This window comes from Microcaecilia unicolor, chromosome 8 (genome assembly GCF_901765095.1).
Source record: "Microcaecilia unicolor chromosome 8, aMicUni1.1, whole genome shotgun sequence".
In the NCBI taxonomy this organism is placed as follows: Eukaryota; Metazoa; Chordata; class Amphibia; order Gymnophiona; family Siphonopidae; genus Microcaecilia; species Microcaecilia unicolor.
Window position 1 is genome coordinate 186372687 of NC_044038.1, and position 17433 is coordinate 186390119.

The 17433-nt window shown below is 40.8% G+C and overlaps 1 protein-coding gene across 2 annotated transcripts in view; it reads left to right on the top strand.

Annotated features, from left to right (window-relative positions):
- The window catches only part of LOC115476923 (C-terminal-binding protein 2-like), a 46056-nt gene that overhangs the window by 5218 nt on the left and 23405 nt on the right, over window positions 1-17433 (top strand). Inside the window, exons 2-8 of one of the 2 annotated variants that reach the window (XM_030213507.1) lie at window positions 101-206; window positions 1447-1562; window positions 4487-4641; window positions 4866-5010; window positions 12091-12297; window positions 12446-12660; window positions 13222-13352. In XM_030213507.1, the coding sequence (XP_030069367.1) occupies window positions 1514-1562; window positions 4487-4641; window positions 4866-5010; window positions 12091-12297; window positions 12446-12660; window positions 13222-13352 (902 nt within the window). In that variant the 5' untranslated portion in view covers window positions 101-206; window positions 1447-1513. The remainder of the gene's footprint in view (window positions 1-100; window positions 207-1446; window positions 1563-4486; window positions 4642-4865; window positions 5011-12090; window positions 12298-12445; window positions 12661-13221; window positions 13353-17433) is intronic. The other variant, XM_030213508.1, reaches the window with a different exon arrangement.

Genomic DNA, 17433 nt, shown 5'->3' on the forward strand with positions numbered 1-17433 from the left:
TGCTTTGAAGGCATCACTGAAAATAACTAGAATAAACCCAGAAATAATTAACTTACTTATAGATTATTGGTTTCAATTTATTTCTGGTGTTTTGTCACAGGTCCTGTGGAACAGTCTTTGCACTGAACTCCTGTTAGGCAGGACCATATGGTAATGGAATAAGGAAGAGTCCAGAGATCAGGAACAGATAATCAGAGCAAAAGACAGTAAGAGACAATTGACTTTTTAAGAGTTGTTGCATCATTTATCCATTTCAAAATTAATTCTCATACACTGGCTCTTTTCAGCATCCTTGTCCTGTAGTGTACACTATGAAGTCAGTTAAAATGCTTCAAATCAGACACGTCATTGTAGACAATATAAATGTTGCAGAAAATACTCATAAAGCAGAGTGGTCTTCATTCTGGGTGTGTTGAACGTCTTGATATTTCTTAACCTTATAATGGGGTCTATATATGCAGTATGTTATAGTAAGATGATTTTGTCTATTAGTGTTTATAATTGTTCACAGGTTATAAATGTAAATTTAGTATGTTCTCAAGATTTGTAATAAAAGTACAGTGCTCTCTATAACACATAGTGGTTATGAGATGGCTGTTTCCCATGTGCAGGAATCCTGTTCAGAAGGAATGGATTCAAAGAAGCTTAGCGGAGATTAGGTGGCAACACCAGTAATTGAGAAGCAAAGCCAGTGCTGTGTAGACTTCTATGGTTGGATGGCTTCCTAAAGGAAAAGTCCATAGACCATTATTAAATGGACTTGGGGAAAATGCATTATTTCTGGGATAAGCAGTATAAAATGTTTTGTACTTTTTTGGGACCTTGCCAGGTATTTGTGACCTGGATTGGCCACTGTTGGAAACAGGATGCTGGGCTTGATGGACCTTTAGTCTGTCCAGTATGGCAATACTTATGCACTTGTGTCTGTGCCCTGATTGTGGCTGAATAGATTTGGATGGGTTGGAGTGGAACTTTTTAGGGGCTTTGATTACAACTTCTGAAGTATTAGAACAAGGACTGTGCTGGCAGACTTCTATGGCCTATGTCCTGAAAATGGCAAGGAGAAATCAAGATCAGGTATACATGTGATGTATGACTTCATACCATATGTAATGAGTTTATCTTGTTAGGCAGACTGGATGGTCTTTATCTGCCGTCATCTACTACATTACCTTTTCTACTCTTTATTGTTATGTCTGTGATGGAGTTTGTCTGAATTTCCTTATTGGAGCTGATTCTTTACCTCTATCTTGTGAATATAATAAAGGGAAACATATATTACAGCAGTTCCCACAACCACTTTTCATTGTATCAAAGATATATTTTGCCATAAGTGGGGAACCTAATTGCCATCAGCACAGCAGGTTTATGTGCTGTAAGAGGAGGGGCATCTTCTACCTGATCTCCCTTTCCTGGTCTTCATTGTTGTCATTTGAATTCTTCTAGAGAACACTCTTAAGGAATCTGGAAGACAGCTGAGCACTTTGATCACCCTCTCTCTTTGGATTCTTTCATGGATAAACACAAAGTGAAACGTCAGCGAATAGACCGCATCTGTGAAGGTACTTAATTTCAAATTGTACTGGCAGTATTTAAATATTTGATACAACTGTATGACTGTTGAAGGTTTTGAGGTTCATAATATGTTTTTATCTACTTTGTACACTTACCCTCATTCTATAACTTCTGCACATTTTTGTGTTTACTGTGCAAAATTGTGTGCACAAATTATGGAATACTGCCAGTTATACATGTAAGCTAATTAATGACAGCAGCTAATTGGCACTAACAGTTGCCAGCAATTAAACTTAATTGGCTGTAATTTGCAGTTGTGTGTGTAACTGCACTTAGTCTCTATTATAGAAGCTAAGCATGGAAAATCTATAGCAGGTAAGTGCAAGAGAGGGGCATGGGCATTTCAGGGATGTGCGCAGTGCTCACATTCTGGAATAAGGTCAGTTACGTCTGCAGCCATACCATTGTCGTGCTCGTTTACAGCAGCCATTGACATGGTGTAAGCGTCCGTTCCTAAATGCGCATCTCTAATGGCAGCTGCCCCACTAGTATTGTATTGTAGTTTATCTTGTTGGGCAGACTGGGTGGGCCGTGCAGGTCTTTTTCTGCCGTCATCTACTATGTTACTATGTATTCTAATTTTAAACTGATCTTTGTTGTGAACTGTTTGTATATGATATTAGCTGTCTGCTTCATTGCTTGTGATGAACATTACATACTGACAGGTTTTATAATGTTTTATAATGTTTTTGTAATCCACTTAGAGCTGTCTGGTTAGGCAGAACAGAAAATGCCTGTTTTAAAGTAAATTTTTAATTACAATAAAGGTGTAGGGATTCCTCAACCTTCTTACTTTAAATCTATTTTAATGGTGATATTCAACATAAGATAGATGAAAGTATATTGTCAAATAACATCTAACACATCAACTGGTATCTTAAGTTTAAATATCTAAACCCAAAGTATTAGAATCTCCATTTCCATTTTCATAGGTTCCCCCTTCCTTTTTCCTCCTCCTCCCCTCTCTTGATCTCTTTATGAAGGTTCTTATAATCCCTCACCCTGTTCTAGCTCAACCCTCATCCCACCTCTTCCACACACTGTCATGTCATACATAGTACCTTATAAATATGGAAGCTATTTGTAAATCCCCAAGTCTCCAAAACAGATCATACATCACCTTGGGCTAAACAATTGTTTTGAATTTTCACTTAATGCAATTTAAAAATAAATCTACACACACACAAATTTTTTTAGTGTATCAAAATGTGCTCAGTCCATGCCTGGTGCAACCATTACATCCTCGGGGAGAATATGTGGTCATATCACAGTTGGAACCATCACTGCACATTCGATGTTCCACCTCCCTAATGTATGTACATACATTCAGACCAGATGTAAGGCCTTCACCATATATTGGATAATGTAATAAACTTAGATTAACACATTTTTATATTTGTCAGAAAGAAACATTACCCAGCCAAAACCCTGCTAACGCAATCTTATACAAAATATTAGGAGGTACATGCATCTTCAGTGACATTAATGTAACTGACCACAAACCAAACAGAGTTGTACAAAACAATATGCACAGAAAAATAAACACTTCCCTTGAGAAAGATGCATTGAGATCGTGAGAAAGAGTGGATGAATGTATGAGTGTGTTTTTGAGCACCAATTGTTTGTGTGTGTAGATTTATTTTTAAATTGCATTAAGTGAAAATTCAAAAAAATTGTTTAGCCCAAGGTGATGTATGATATGTCATACATAGTAACATATATAGTAGATGACAGCAGATAAAGACCCATATGGTCAGTCCGTCCAGTCTGCCCAACAAGATAAACTCATAGCATTTAAATGTCCTTCCCAAGCTACCTGTATCTCTAACCTTGTTGTACCAGAGCCTTAGCATCCCAAACCCAGAACCAGCATTATGGGAAGGGGAGGGGGCAACCAGGGCAATTGCCTGGGGCTCCCAAGCCTGCCTAAAGCTGAAGGAGGCAGCTGGGTAATGAGTTTCATGACCCCATCCCAAATTTCTGCCCAGCGGCCTCATCATTAACCTGGCCTTCCCAAGTGCTTTCTGCTAGGGTATGTCCACATTAATATTATGTACAAGGGTACCATTTGACCCGAACTAATCACCTCATATAAATCTGCTCCAAAACCATCAGAATCCTCTTGCAGTTCCTCCATTTTGAGATTTTGTTTATTAAGTACATTCTTTGCCAACTTGAAAGTTACAGCATACATTTTATCTTTTAAATGGCACACAATGAGCAGTATATTAATTTAAGCCCCGGTCTCTTTCTCTCCCTTTCCCTCCGTATTACCGTCCAAAAAAATATACTGTTCTTTTAGCATAACAGCTATTAGCCTATACTCAACCACAATGTCACCTTCCAACTGCAATTTGTTTTGCTTTCTTGGTCCAATAATTTTATCCTTGGTGCAGGTCTTAAGGGCATTACTGCAGAACAAGGGCCTACAGACAACAATATTTATTTTATTTATTTATTAGGATTTATTTACCCCCTTTTTGAAGGAATTCACTCAAGGCGGTGTACAGTAAATAAATCAGACACGAGTAATAGACAATTACAACAGTAAAAATATTTAAATAACAATACAAAGTATGGCGTAGCATACTACTTACAATGTCAACACAATATGTAATAGAACATTTTAATTTATAAGTGTAGGGTATAAGCAAAGGTGGAACATATAGGTAAGAGAGTAAGAAGCATTAGAAAATAAGGTGACTAAGTTAAAGAAAGTTGCACATGAGGTCATAGAGATGGTTAACATAGATAGGTAAGAGGAGTTAGAGAATAAGGTGACTAATATCAAAATCCTAGCCTTGTTGCCATCAAAAGTCCTCTACACTGTAAAAATGAAGGGTTGCAGCCTGTCTTTGCTATGGATGCTTCTCTACTCTGTCTGCTCTCTCTCCTTGTATTTTTTCTACAGGGATCCGATCCCCTATTCTGAATGGTCCGATGCCTACTCGCCCCTTAGTTGCACTTCTGGACGGTAGGGACTGCACAGTGGAGATGCCTATCTTGAAGGATGTGGCTACAGTGGCATTCTGTGATGCTCAGTCTACGCAAGAAATTCACGAAAAGGTAAACTTTAGTACTGATCTTATGTTCTAAATCCTATTGCACAGGTTTAGAATGAATTATCATGGACCAAGCTTTCTGGACTTACTGCTCTTCACTAGGTATACCCATATTTTCTTTCCTCTATATGTAGTCTTCTCTACTTGGCTTCCTCTTTCTTGTCATCATGTGCTGAGTGAGTAAGAGGGAGCTCTGACATATATACCCTCCTTATCTTTCCCTGATAGGTGTTAAATGAAGCAGTTGGCGCGCTGATGTATCACACAATTTCCCTGTCCCGGGAAGATCTGGAGAAGTTCAAGGCACTTCGTATCATTATCCGGATTGGCAGTGGCTATGACAACATTGACATCAAATCGGCTGCAGAATTAGGTATGGTGAACCACATGCATATTCAGAGAGACAGATGTCGGTTTTATCAGAGCTTTGGGTCTCATCTTTAAACCTCAAGGAAAAATACAAGATCATAGCTAATGCACAAAAGTGTAACCACCAATTTATGGTAAAGGGATAGTCAGCCAACACCAATTTATGGTAAAGGGATAGTCAGCCAAGCTATTAAAGCATCTCAACATATCCATTCCTCAGTTGGCATGCATACAGATGATATGAAAACATCCCGTCCTGTTTCCCCTATTATCACATATAATACAGAACCTGAGTAAACACAGTTTTGAAATTACTTAATTTATTTAAGGAACAAACTTATCCAACACCCATATTACCCATGTGAAAAAGTAGCTATCCCCTAAACTCAATACCTGATTGCAGCACCTTTGGCAGCAATAATTGCAACCACACTTCCAATAATTTTTTATCTGTCTTTCACATCGCTGTTGAGGAATTTTGGCCCACTCTTCTTTGCAGAGCTGCTTTAATTCAGACATATTCATGGGTTTTCGTGCATTAACTGGATACTTCAGGTCCTGCCACTGCATTTCTGTTGGGTTCAAGTTAGGACTTTGTTTAAGCTAGCCAAAACTTGAATTTTGTTAATCTTCAGCCATTCAGATGTAGACTTGCTTTTGTGTATTGGATCATTGTCTTGCTGCATAACCCAATTATGCTTCAGCCCATGAATAGGTGATTGGACATTCTGCTTAAGAATTCTATGGTTCAGTGCAGAGTTACTGGTAAATTTTCCAAGTCCTGAGGCAGCAAAGCATCCTCACACTATCATCACCATGACTGACTATTCTTACTGTGGAATGCTGTATTTCCTTTATATGAAGACATAAATGGGATCTGTGTTGTCCAAATAGTTCCATTTTGACTCGTCTGTCTGCAGAACATTATCCCAAAATGCTTGGGGATCAGATAGCAGCAGTTTCTGCCTTGCTACTGTCCTATGAATCCCATTTTTGCCCAGCCCCTTTAAGTACATAAGTGTTGCCGTACTGGGATAGACCTTAGGTCCATCAAGCCTAGTATCGTGTTTCCAACAGTGGCCAATCCAGGTTACAAGTGCCTGGCAAGATCCCAAAGCAGTAAAGTAGATTTTATGTTCCTTATCCTAGAAATAAACAGTGGATTTTCCTCAAGTCCATCTTAATAATGGCTTACGGACTTTTCTTTTAGGAAGTTATGCAAACCTTTTTTTAAACCCTGCTAAGGTAACTGCTTTTACCACATTCTGTGGCAATGAATTCCAGAGTTTAATTACACGTTGAGTGAAAAAATATTTTCTCTGATTTTGTTCTAAATTTGCTACTTAATAGCTTCATTGCGTGCCCCTTAGTCCTGGTATTTTTGGAAATAGTAAACAAGTGATTCACGTCCACCCTTTCCATTCCACTCATTATTTTATAGACCTCTATCATATCTCCCCTCAGCCGTCTCTTCTCCAAGCTGAAGAGCCCTATCCGCTTTAGCCTTCCCTCGTAGGGAAATTATCCTGTCTCCTTTATAATTTTTGTCACCATTCTCTGTACCTTTTCTAATTCCACTATATGCGTTGATGAGTCAATACAAGAGCCTTGAATTGAACTCTGTATGATACAGGAAGCCAGTGTAACTTTTTTTTGTGTTGGGGAGTTGTGTTTGGACCCTGAGATTCCAGTGATCAATCATGCAGCTGCGTTTTGGATGACCTGCAGAGCTTGGATTCGGGATGATGGTATTCCCAGAAATAGAGAGTTACAGTAGTCAATTTTTGTTAGTATCAGGCTCCATACTATCATCCGAAAGTCATATGGTGTGACTATATCTTTCAATTTGCTCAACATGCGAAGTTCAAAAAAAGAGGTAGAGATCACATGGTCTGTGTTTTTGCATTGTCAAATTAGTGTCTAGGAAGACTTCTAGACTATAGACAAAAGGCTTCATGATCACTTTTTTGCCCCAATATTCAAACATTGTTGGTAGCAATGAATCAAGACTCCTACCTACGTATATTATTTCTGTCTTTGCAACATTTAAAGACATCTTTGCCTGTCCCATCCAATCAGCAATTTTGTCAAAAATATTCTTCAGTTGTACAGATCCTGATCGTGTTTGTTGACAGGGATGACAAATTATACATCAACTACGTATATTCTATGCGATATGTTTAAATCATGGAGGACATCCCCCAGAGACACTATAAATAAGTTAAAAAGTACTGCTGATAGGGCTCAACCTTGTGGTACACTACGCGTGATTGGAAAGCTAGTGGAAACTGAGTCCTGTACTTTAACATGAAATTTTCTTCTTTACAAGTATGAAAGGAACCAGGATAAGATTGACCACCAATGCCAAGATCTGACAATGTGTTAATTAGGAGTTGATGGTCAATCGTGTCAAATGCTGATGCAATATAAAGTGTGATAACGCAGAAATTGATGATCTGGTCCATTCCAATCTTTAGTTCATCTAGCATTGATAGCGGCAGAACTTCCACACTATGGTTGAGTCTAAAACCATATTGAGAATCATTTAACAAATTATTTTCTTCAACAAACTCCATTAGTTGGTGCAATACAGCTTTCTCAATGATTTTTGCTAAGAACGGAAGAACAGAAATTGATCTGTAATTACTCATTATTCTTGAATCAAGCATTGATTTTTTTTTATTAGTGGTTTAACCGTCGCCTCTTTAAGCGAGTCCGCTAATAAACCTCTTGCATAGATTTATTCACTAGATTTTTCAAAAATGGAACAATTATCTCTGGCATTGATCTAAATATTATCGAAGAGCAGGGATCTGCCTGAGCTCTGGTGGGTGATAAGGTCTTCACCAGTTTCTCTATCATGTCCTCATCCACCATGCGGAAGGAATTCCACACTTGATCCCATACTTCTTCACTCATTGATCGATGGGGCTAGAGGTTGGGAGGCGGGGCTAGTGCTGGGCAGACTTCCACGGTCTGTGGCCTGAAAATGGCAGATACAAATCAAACTCAGGTATACACATAAAGTAGCGCATATGAGTTTATCTTATTGGGCAGATTGGATGGACAGTACAGGTCTTTCTTTGCTGTCATCTACTATGTTACTATGATGTGGGTAAGACTAAATTATCAGATTCTGAGTTTGATGTTTTAGTATCCAGTTTCTGATGTAGCCAAATTGCATAATCTTGAGGATTAACATTCTGTGTTCTCATCTTTTCTTTCCTCTATTAAATATTTCACTGTATGAAATAATTCCCTAGGTTTATTTAGGGAGGCTTTAATCTTGTCTTTGATGCATGCATTCCTTTCTTCCTCCCATAATTGCTTATATTCCGCCATTTTAATCCTATGCGTCTCCAAGTTATCATTGATTTTTGTTTTCTTCCATAATCTCTCTGCAGTTCTTAGGTCTTTCCTTACTTGTTTCAGTGCTGGTGTAAACCAACAGCAGGTCTCCCCTGAGCTCTTAACTGTTACCATCTTTTTTGGTGTCTAAGGCATCTGTTAATGATTTTGTCCAGTGATTAACTATACAGTTTTGACTCTTACCTATGTTGATTGATAGTTTGTCAGCCTGACAGGCTTTTTGCTCTGGCAGTTCAAATTTGGACCTTGTTTATAGGGTAGTGACTTCTCTTTATTTTTCACTCTTTAAATCTTCATTGAGAATTCAAATATTACTAAAGCATGATCAGACCATGCAATTTCTTTGATGACAGGGATACAATCAGGGACTGAAATAATGCAGGTGATACATATACTAGATCCAACATATGTCCTGCTGTGTGTGTAGGGTCTTCACAGTTTGTCTGAATAGAAATTGTTGTAGTATTATTTTGACAACTCATCAACAGACAATTCCCCTGGTACGTTAGTCACCTAAAATACATAAATTCTGGCGATTGATTGGTAATCTTGGTGCCTAAAAGGAAAACTCTTGTAAAGGATCTCTGTAAAGGTTTCTTTCCCAAGTACGGGCCTACCTTTCTTTCTATTTGTATTGATAGAGGTGTCTTTAAAATGACTAAAGAGTCTAAACTAAGGCTTCCTGTGCCTATTAGTTGTATTTTATACTGATACTATAGTAACTGAAAAAAACAAAAAACACTAAACAAGACCCTTAAATGCTAGCCTATAGATCTGTAACAGAGACTTTATATGCTAAGAAAAAAGTATTCCTTAGACTCCTTTAGTAAGCAAGCGGAGTAACTTAAAAATAAGGTCCCTGAGATTACCTATTTAATTCTAAGTCTACCTTTCCCCAAGTTTAAAAACAAATTCTTACAAATGAAGATCTCTCCTTCTCTGGAACTGTTCTCACTACACCTCCTTGTATTGTGGAGTCATGAACAATGACCTTAGCTGAGGCCTTCAAGGCCTGCGGTTCTTTGGATGTTCTTCTGGGATGATTTGTGACTTCTTGAATGAGTTGTTGTACCCTGGGATAATTTTGGCAGCCTGGCCAATCCTGGGAAGATTCACCACTGTTCCACGTCTTTGGAGATGGTGGCTCTCACTATGGTTTGGTGGAATCCCCAGAGCTTTAGAAATGGCTTAGTTGAAATATATCATTCTGGAAAGAGTCTCTCATCTCTTTTGGAATTTTCTTTGATCATGACATAGCGTTCTTGTAGATACTTTGTGGTGACTACTTCACTCTCATGGTATGATGATTCAATATATATATTGAGGTTCAGATTCAACAGGGCTAGCTGCAGTTAAGCCTAGTTGTGTTCAATCAGCTGAATCTTATTGTCAGTTAAATTGGTCAATTGGTTGATTAAGTGGCAGTTACTTTTTTTACATGGATGATATGAGTATTGGAAACTCATTCCTTAAAGAAATGGAAGTTATAATTGTAAAACTGTTATGTGTTTACTTGGGTTCCATTTGTCTAGTAGTAACAATACGGGGAACATTAGGAGGGGACATAAACTTTCATATTCGTGTACATATCTTGTATGACTATGGGATTGCTAACCTTTGACAGACATATAGCTAGTGAGCGAGCGCATGTTTGAAATGTCTGTGCATGGAGTGGATCTGTGGAGTGTCCTCCTAACTTAATACCAGTTTGACAACTTGGTCAGTAACTTTGGTTTGCATGCCCTTTGGGGTCAACCGCTACCAGGGTAGCATTTGAATTCGCTGGTAACATATCTTGTATGACTATGGGATTGCTAACCTTTGACAGACATATAGCTAGTGAGCGAGCGCATGTTTGAAATGTCTGTGCATGGAGTGGATCTGTGGAGTGTCCTCCTAACTTAATACCAGTTTGACAACTTGGTCAGTAACTTTGGTTTGCATGCCCTTTGGGGTCAACCGCTACCAGGGTAGCATTTGAATTCGCTGGTAATATTGATTTTTCAATAAGTTTCTTCAGTCTCAGGCAATGTTTTAAGAAACTCTTTTTTATAATGTTTTGCATGTTTCAGAAAGTTTGCAGTTATCTTCTAGTGAAAAACCAGTGTTTATCAACTGTAAATAAGTACATCATAATTACATCAATATTTTCAAGGGATACTTATCACTCTTTTTGTGTGATAATTGTATAGCTCTATCATAGGCCTACTCGTGAAACAATTTTTTTTTTTTTTTTTTTTTAACTTTGAATTTTTATTGAAATAACATCTCAAACATAACAACGAGCCATTGGCTCCAGCACATGACAATGCAACAATTTAATTTTATTTTAACATTATGCGTATAACCCTTTTATCCCCCCCTATTGTGAACCAATTTTATTATTGTACACCCAGCCTCTTATTTATTATACAGAAAAATAAAAGGCGTTCTGTTACTTTTGAAACACGGTGTGTTTGTATATATATTACACGATTAATCGCACCTCTAGGCTGAATGACTTGGAACTAGTTAATTCCCACTGCATGGACATTTTTTAAACCTGCTGAATATAATTAAAAGTTGCATGCACATTGATCCCCCTCTCCTTCATACATGCTGCATCCTTCCCCTGTACTTACATCCAAGTGTCTCCCCTTCTGCTGCTAAACCTGTTATCCCTGACACACAGACACCTATTTCTCTCCTCTCTTGCTGCTGCTGACCTTGCCCCCCCAGCACAAGATCCAACATCTTTCTCCCTTCACCCCCACATTTATTGTAACATTTATCTGGCTCTTTATAGGGTCTATGGCAGCAATTCCTACATGCTACTTGCAACTGACGCCGATACCTTCCCTCTGCCACGTTATGCCAAGGTGAAATACTATAGGTGGGGAAAGAAAGCAGTGCTGGACAACGGAGGGGAGATTTTGATCAGGATTAAAAAAATGTAATCTTAGTTAAAATAAAAAAAAAAATCGAATTAATAGTGCACTAAATGCCCACCCCTTTCAAAAAAATAATGTATACATACACACACACACACACTCACACACACACATACACACTGTGTTCAGAAAAAAGTGAGTCCTCTAAACATTTTGCAGTAACAATCTCAAACCTGTACCAAATGAATTAAAATGGTACCTTCACAAAATTACGTCTATTTGTATCACTGACGCCAAATTACATAGGAATCCCTCATCCCGTTTAAGAGATTTTTAATTTCTGCAAACTGCTGTTACAAATCTCAGTTTCTGATATGGTTTAATTACTTATTTATTCGCAGATATCATCCGTAATGTCATTGCATGTTGATAAACAGTGTTGTCAAAAGAAGATTGAGTTTTAATTGAAATACTCAGAGTTGAAAAAGGATACAGTGCTAAAAGATCAGATTTAAACGTTTGGACTGTTCAGGTGACATTAACTGTGTTAGAAACTCTAACTTTTGGGTAGTGTTATTTAAAATTTGACATCTCAGTAACGTTAAGGTGGATTTCTTTTAAACCACACAACATTGTTTGAAATAGATGTTACTTTGTGGTACTTTAATTCGGTGTGGGTTTGCGGTTGTTTGTTTAGGGGGCTCACTTTTTTCCAGATACAGTATATGTGTGTATGTGTATATCGAGCTATCAATCGTAGCCTTTGGTGGGAGCATGCTTAGATTCAAGAAAATCCTAGTCTAAATGGGGCTGTTTATCTCAATCTCTCTCATCACTCCTGCTAGGCATTGCAGTATGTAATATCCCCTCATCGTCGGTGGAAGAAACTGCTGACTCCACATTGTGCCATATTTTGAACCTCTATCGTCGTGTCACTTGGCTGCATCAGGCCATGAGAGAAGGGAACCGGGCCTGCAGTGTAGAGCAGATTCGAGAAGTTGCTGGAGGGGCAGCCAGGATCCGTGGAGAGACCTTGGGCATTATTGGCCTTGGTAATATACCTTTCAAAGTTTGCATTTGTAGAGCTGTGTTCTAGGTCTGAAGGGGTGGATCCCAGTACTCCTCATAGGCTGGGTAGTTGCCTAGTGTTTCACAAGTTTCTTTCATTGTATGAGTGCTTTTTTAAATTATTATTTTGAGGTCGAGTGGGACAAGCTGTGGCATTACGTGCAAAAGCATTTGGCTTCAATGTGATATTCTATGACCCCTACCTTCCGGATGGAGTGGAGCGTTCTTTAGGATTACAGAGAATGGTTACCCTACAGGACCTGCTAATGCATAGTGACTGCATCACTCTTCACTGCAGCCTGAATGAGCATAACCATCACCTCATTAATGACTTCACTATTAAGCAGGTGAGCACCTCTTACCAACAGTGTAAGGTTCTTGTTCCTCCTTGCACTTACAATTGTGGCCATATGTCTCTTTTTCCTCTTCAGTGACAAATGAGGGAGCAAAGGTGGGAATCGGAATGAACTTTGTCAGCTGTCCCAGGCCTAACGGGCTTCATGGCAATGCGGGCTCCAGGGTGGGAGATAGAGCGATTAGCCTGCTCTTTTTGAAAGTTGGAGGCAATAGTGGTACATGCTTTGGGAAGGGGGGAGGGCTGCTCTCTATCCACTGTACTGTACTTGTGGCAATGTCTGAGTTTGCTCTGGGAAACAAACTGGCCTGTGGTGATCTGCGTTTCTTCAGTTCTGACCAGGGATGGTGATTATAGTGTTGACGGAGGTGACTGCTAGGAGGCTGGCAGCCCAACTTCCTTTTCCTCTGCCTTCTGAGTGGCGCAGTGTGAAGTCTCCAGGGGGTGAAGGAGGGAATTAAACGGATATTGTCTGTCTGTTCCTCTTCTCTCTTTTTCTGCCTTGGTCTGCAAGGCACATCATTTAGGTTTTCTCTTAATTTGACCTCTATAGATGCGCCAGGGATGCTTCCTTGTGAACACAGCCCGTGGGGGACTTGTGGATGAGAAAGCAATTGCACAAGCTTTGAAAGAAGGGCGAATCCGAGGCGCTGCACTGGATGTCCATGAATTGGAGCCCTTTAGGTGAGTCTGAAGTTGTGTTTAGGGCCTGCCTGCCTTTTCACTTCTCAAAGTGTTTTTGTTTGCCAGAGCTACAGTTGCTGATGTCTCTCAGAGGATTGATTCTTTAAGAAAATGATTCTGCTAGTTTTTTATTTTAAGTAAATACCAGCATTTGCTATGGTATCTTTCTTTTCTATTAGTTGTATGCTAGCACAAACTGTTAGCAGGCTGAGACCAGTGCATAATGATGACATCTGCATTTGATATCCACTGATGTTATTTGGACCTCATCTTGCAAGCTTCTCTCCCAAGATGTCTTCTTTAAAATACAGTGTCCATGCTAGTAAGAGAGAAACATATTGCTTGAACACCTTATCTCTGAATAATGACAGCAAATATTCTCCATAATAGAAATACCATAATAACTGAAGCCATTACGCTTGACTATTAATCCAAATAGTACATGACCCCAAGCAAGTAACAGAGAAGTCAGTTCAGACTGAGATGGCGTTAAGAACAAAATTCCTTTATTCATATATCCATAAGTCTGGACCAATGGTTCTCCTTCAGTGTGTTGCAACACACTAAAATGTCACGAGCACCTTGGAGATGTCATGAGGCCAGCACCAGCAGTGGCGGCTTGGAGGGGAGAGTGGCAGCAGGAGACACAGCTACACTAACCCCAACACAGTGCTCCTTCCCTGGGTGCCAGCAGCAAACTGCACTTACCAGGTTTTCACTGCTGGTGCACAGAGCCACCAGAAGTGAAAGCCTGTAAAGCATGGTTTGTTGCCTCCTTTCCAAAATTTAAGTCTGTATTGAAAACTCACCTGTTCTCCCTGCTTTTTGGGGCTCAGGGATAAAGGAATGTGCAGTTGACCTCTTCCTTCCTTCCCGTCTCCCTTCCTCACTTCTCTTACTTTCACTTCCTTGGTGTTCTATTTCAATTGTAGTTCTTTTTCTCTTTTATTTTTTTTAATTGTGCACCGTTCTACTTATCAAGTCCTGAATATAGATTAGTGAAATATGGATGGAAGACTGAAGAGTGAGAGCATGAAATTTGAGTGGGCAGACAGAAAAGAGAGAAAGAGGAACTATGTCAGCGACAGATGTAGTGAGGGAATGGAAGAAGATACGAGAAAAATGGAGAAAGGATAAATAGATAGCTCCACTGGAAAAAGACCTAGGGACATCTCCCCCACAACTCCTAGATCTCGGTGTTCCCAGTTTCCTTGGACATCGCTTAGCATAATGTCCCAGAGGTTTTATGCTCTATGCCTTGTCTCTTCCTCCAAGAATGTCCTATTTGCATGAGTACCTCTTCCTTCAGGGTGGCAGGAGAAGCTGGTGTCTGTGAGTCTGTGGGATCCTGAAACTGGGGTGCCGACCGCATAAATTTATTTATTTATTACATTTGTATAAAACAGCATTTACCTTCATGTTCCTTAGCCCTCTCTTGAAAGTGGATGTCCACCTCGATGCATAGGGAGACCAGGTCATCTAAACTAGTGGGTAGATTCTGTGTCGCCAGTTATTCCTTAATGTGTCCCACCAGGCCCTACCAAAAAAAAAACGCCAGGTCATCTAAACTGGTGGGTAGATTCTGTCCTGCCAGTTCATCCTTAATATGTCCCACCAGGCCCTGCCAAAAAAAAAAAACGGCCACCTGGGTCTCCATTCCATTGCAGTCAGAAACCAAGGTCTGGAATTGAATGGCATATTGGCCCACAGTTAGGACCTCTTGTCAAAGGTGCAGGAGCTTGGCTGCTACCAAGGAAAGATGCCCTGGCTTATGAAATACCTGCTGGAAGCATGTGAGGAAGGCAGCCAAGTTGGACATAAGTGGGTCATTCTGCTCCCACAGGGGAGAGGCCCAAGCCAGAGCTTGCTCAGAAAGGAGAGAGACAAGGACTCGATCCAAAGGAAAGTTTTTATGAGAGCTGAAAACAGAGAAGAAAGCAGAAGAGAGCAACTGGAACCAACAAGCTTGGAAAAATAAAATGCCTATACAATAAAGGTAGAAAAACATGTTTTATTTTAAATTTATTAATTAGAATTATGTTAGATTTGGGAAATGTGCATCATGGATATTATTTGTATGTTGTTAAGTACAAGAAAAAATGTATTTCTGTATTTTTCCCCCATGCTATAACTTTTAGGGGTTCCCAGTTCAATGTTTTCTTCATGTTTTTATTTCTAGTTTGTGATCCCTTGTTCTGTATTTGGTGAGAATATTTCTGTGTTTTCTGAGTGAATGAGGTATGGGATGGACAGATACTGCATGGAGAGGAGCGAGAGAGGGAGAAATATTTGACATGGGTGGAGGGAAGGGAGAGATGGTACATGAGGGAGAGAGGGAGAAATATTGGGCATGATGGAGGAAGGGTCAGGGAGAGAGGGAGGGATGTTGGACAAGGAGGGGATGAGAGGGAGGGAGAGAGACACAGGAGGTGGAGAGGGGAGGAAGAGAGAAATATTAGATCAAGGCGCAGAAGGGAGTGATGGAGAGATGCCGGGCAATGGGAGGGAGGGAAGAGAGGGAGAAATGCTGGACCATGGGGGAGAAGGCAGAAGGGAAGAGAGAAGGGACAGAGAGATGAGAGGCAATGAGGATGGAGAGGGGAGAAAGAGGGATCAGATGCTGGGCTAGAAGGGTGGAGGGAGGAAGGCGCTGGGAATGGTGGAACCATATGGGAGATGCCAGGAGGGGGAAGAGGGGGTGGAAAGGAAATTAATGAGAGGATAGTGCTTACAGAGGATAGAAATATGGTAATGGGGGGGGGGAGGAAGTGACGTCACGAGGCTGAATGGCCGCTTAATCCCGGAGCTCCGTTCTTCCCTCCAGTTAATAGGCACTATTCGCTATAATTTATCCTCTCACTGCATTCGCACGAACTGCAAATTGTTGCTGACTTACCTGGCTCCAGTAAGATGAGTAAAAAAAGCGGCGCGCCGCATCGGGAGAGCGAGCGTCTGTCGGCGAAGCAGACGGAACGAGGCCTAGCGCACCCCGCCTCCCCCAAGGTATGCAGACTCCCGGAATCAAGCCAGAGTTCGTCCGGTGAAGAGCGCCACGAGTCCGACCCCATTGAGGCTCCCTCACAGGACCTGACTAAATGCTTGGAGGCGCTCAGGGCCGAAATTGTGGCGTCAAAAGAGGAAATCCTTGAACACGTGGATGCCCTGAGCGTCGACTTGAGAGAGCTGGGTGGGAGGGTGGAAGCTTTAGAAGAGCGCGCAGATGAGCTGGGAGAGAGACACGATGAGACAGACAGACGCCTGCAAAAACTGACGGATCAGACAGAAGATCTGCGATTTAAACTGGACGATCTTGAAAACAGGGGACGCAGACAAAACCTTCGGTTTCGGGGAGTCCAGGAGAATGGGGACAAGGAGGATGTCCAGATGGTCGTGCGAGCCATATGTGCACAATTGATGGGCCCGGAGTTTGATGTCAGTGAGCTAGCAATGGACAGAGCACATAGAGCGCTGGGGCCTGCAAGGGATAACAGACCGCAAGATATTGTGGTGCGTTTCACCACCTATGCCTGCAAAGAGCAAATATGGCAAAAGGCTCGCCAATCCCCCAACCTCGAGTTCAATGGGGCCCGCGTGGTGGTCTATCAAGATCTTTCCTTGTACACGTTGACCCTGAGGAGGAATATGAAGCCGGTCATAGAGATCCTAACTAAGGAAAAAATCTTCTACAGATGGGCATTTCCGTTTGCAATCTGCTTCGAGCTTAAGGGTGAGAAGCTCCGTTGTCGCACTGTGGCGGCAGCATGGAAGAGCCTTCATGAGGTGGGCTTAACATCTACGGAAAGTCCGCCGACAGAGCTGGCTCCTTCAACAAAAGCACGGCTGCAGAGATGGAAGAGAGTTGAAAAAGGGGCAAAGAAACCGCGACCTCAGACCTGAGAAGCAACAGCTGGACAGCGTTGTGAAAATTCAGTTTTGGAGTCTCAAGCCCCAATGGGGGAAGAGACGATTTTATGATTAAGTGAGAGTGACTTAAATGCTATAATATGACACAGGGTAGTGGACCTTCATGTGTAAGTGAGAAGAGAGGAGGAGGGAGGAACGTGGGAAGGGGGGATTGAGG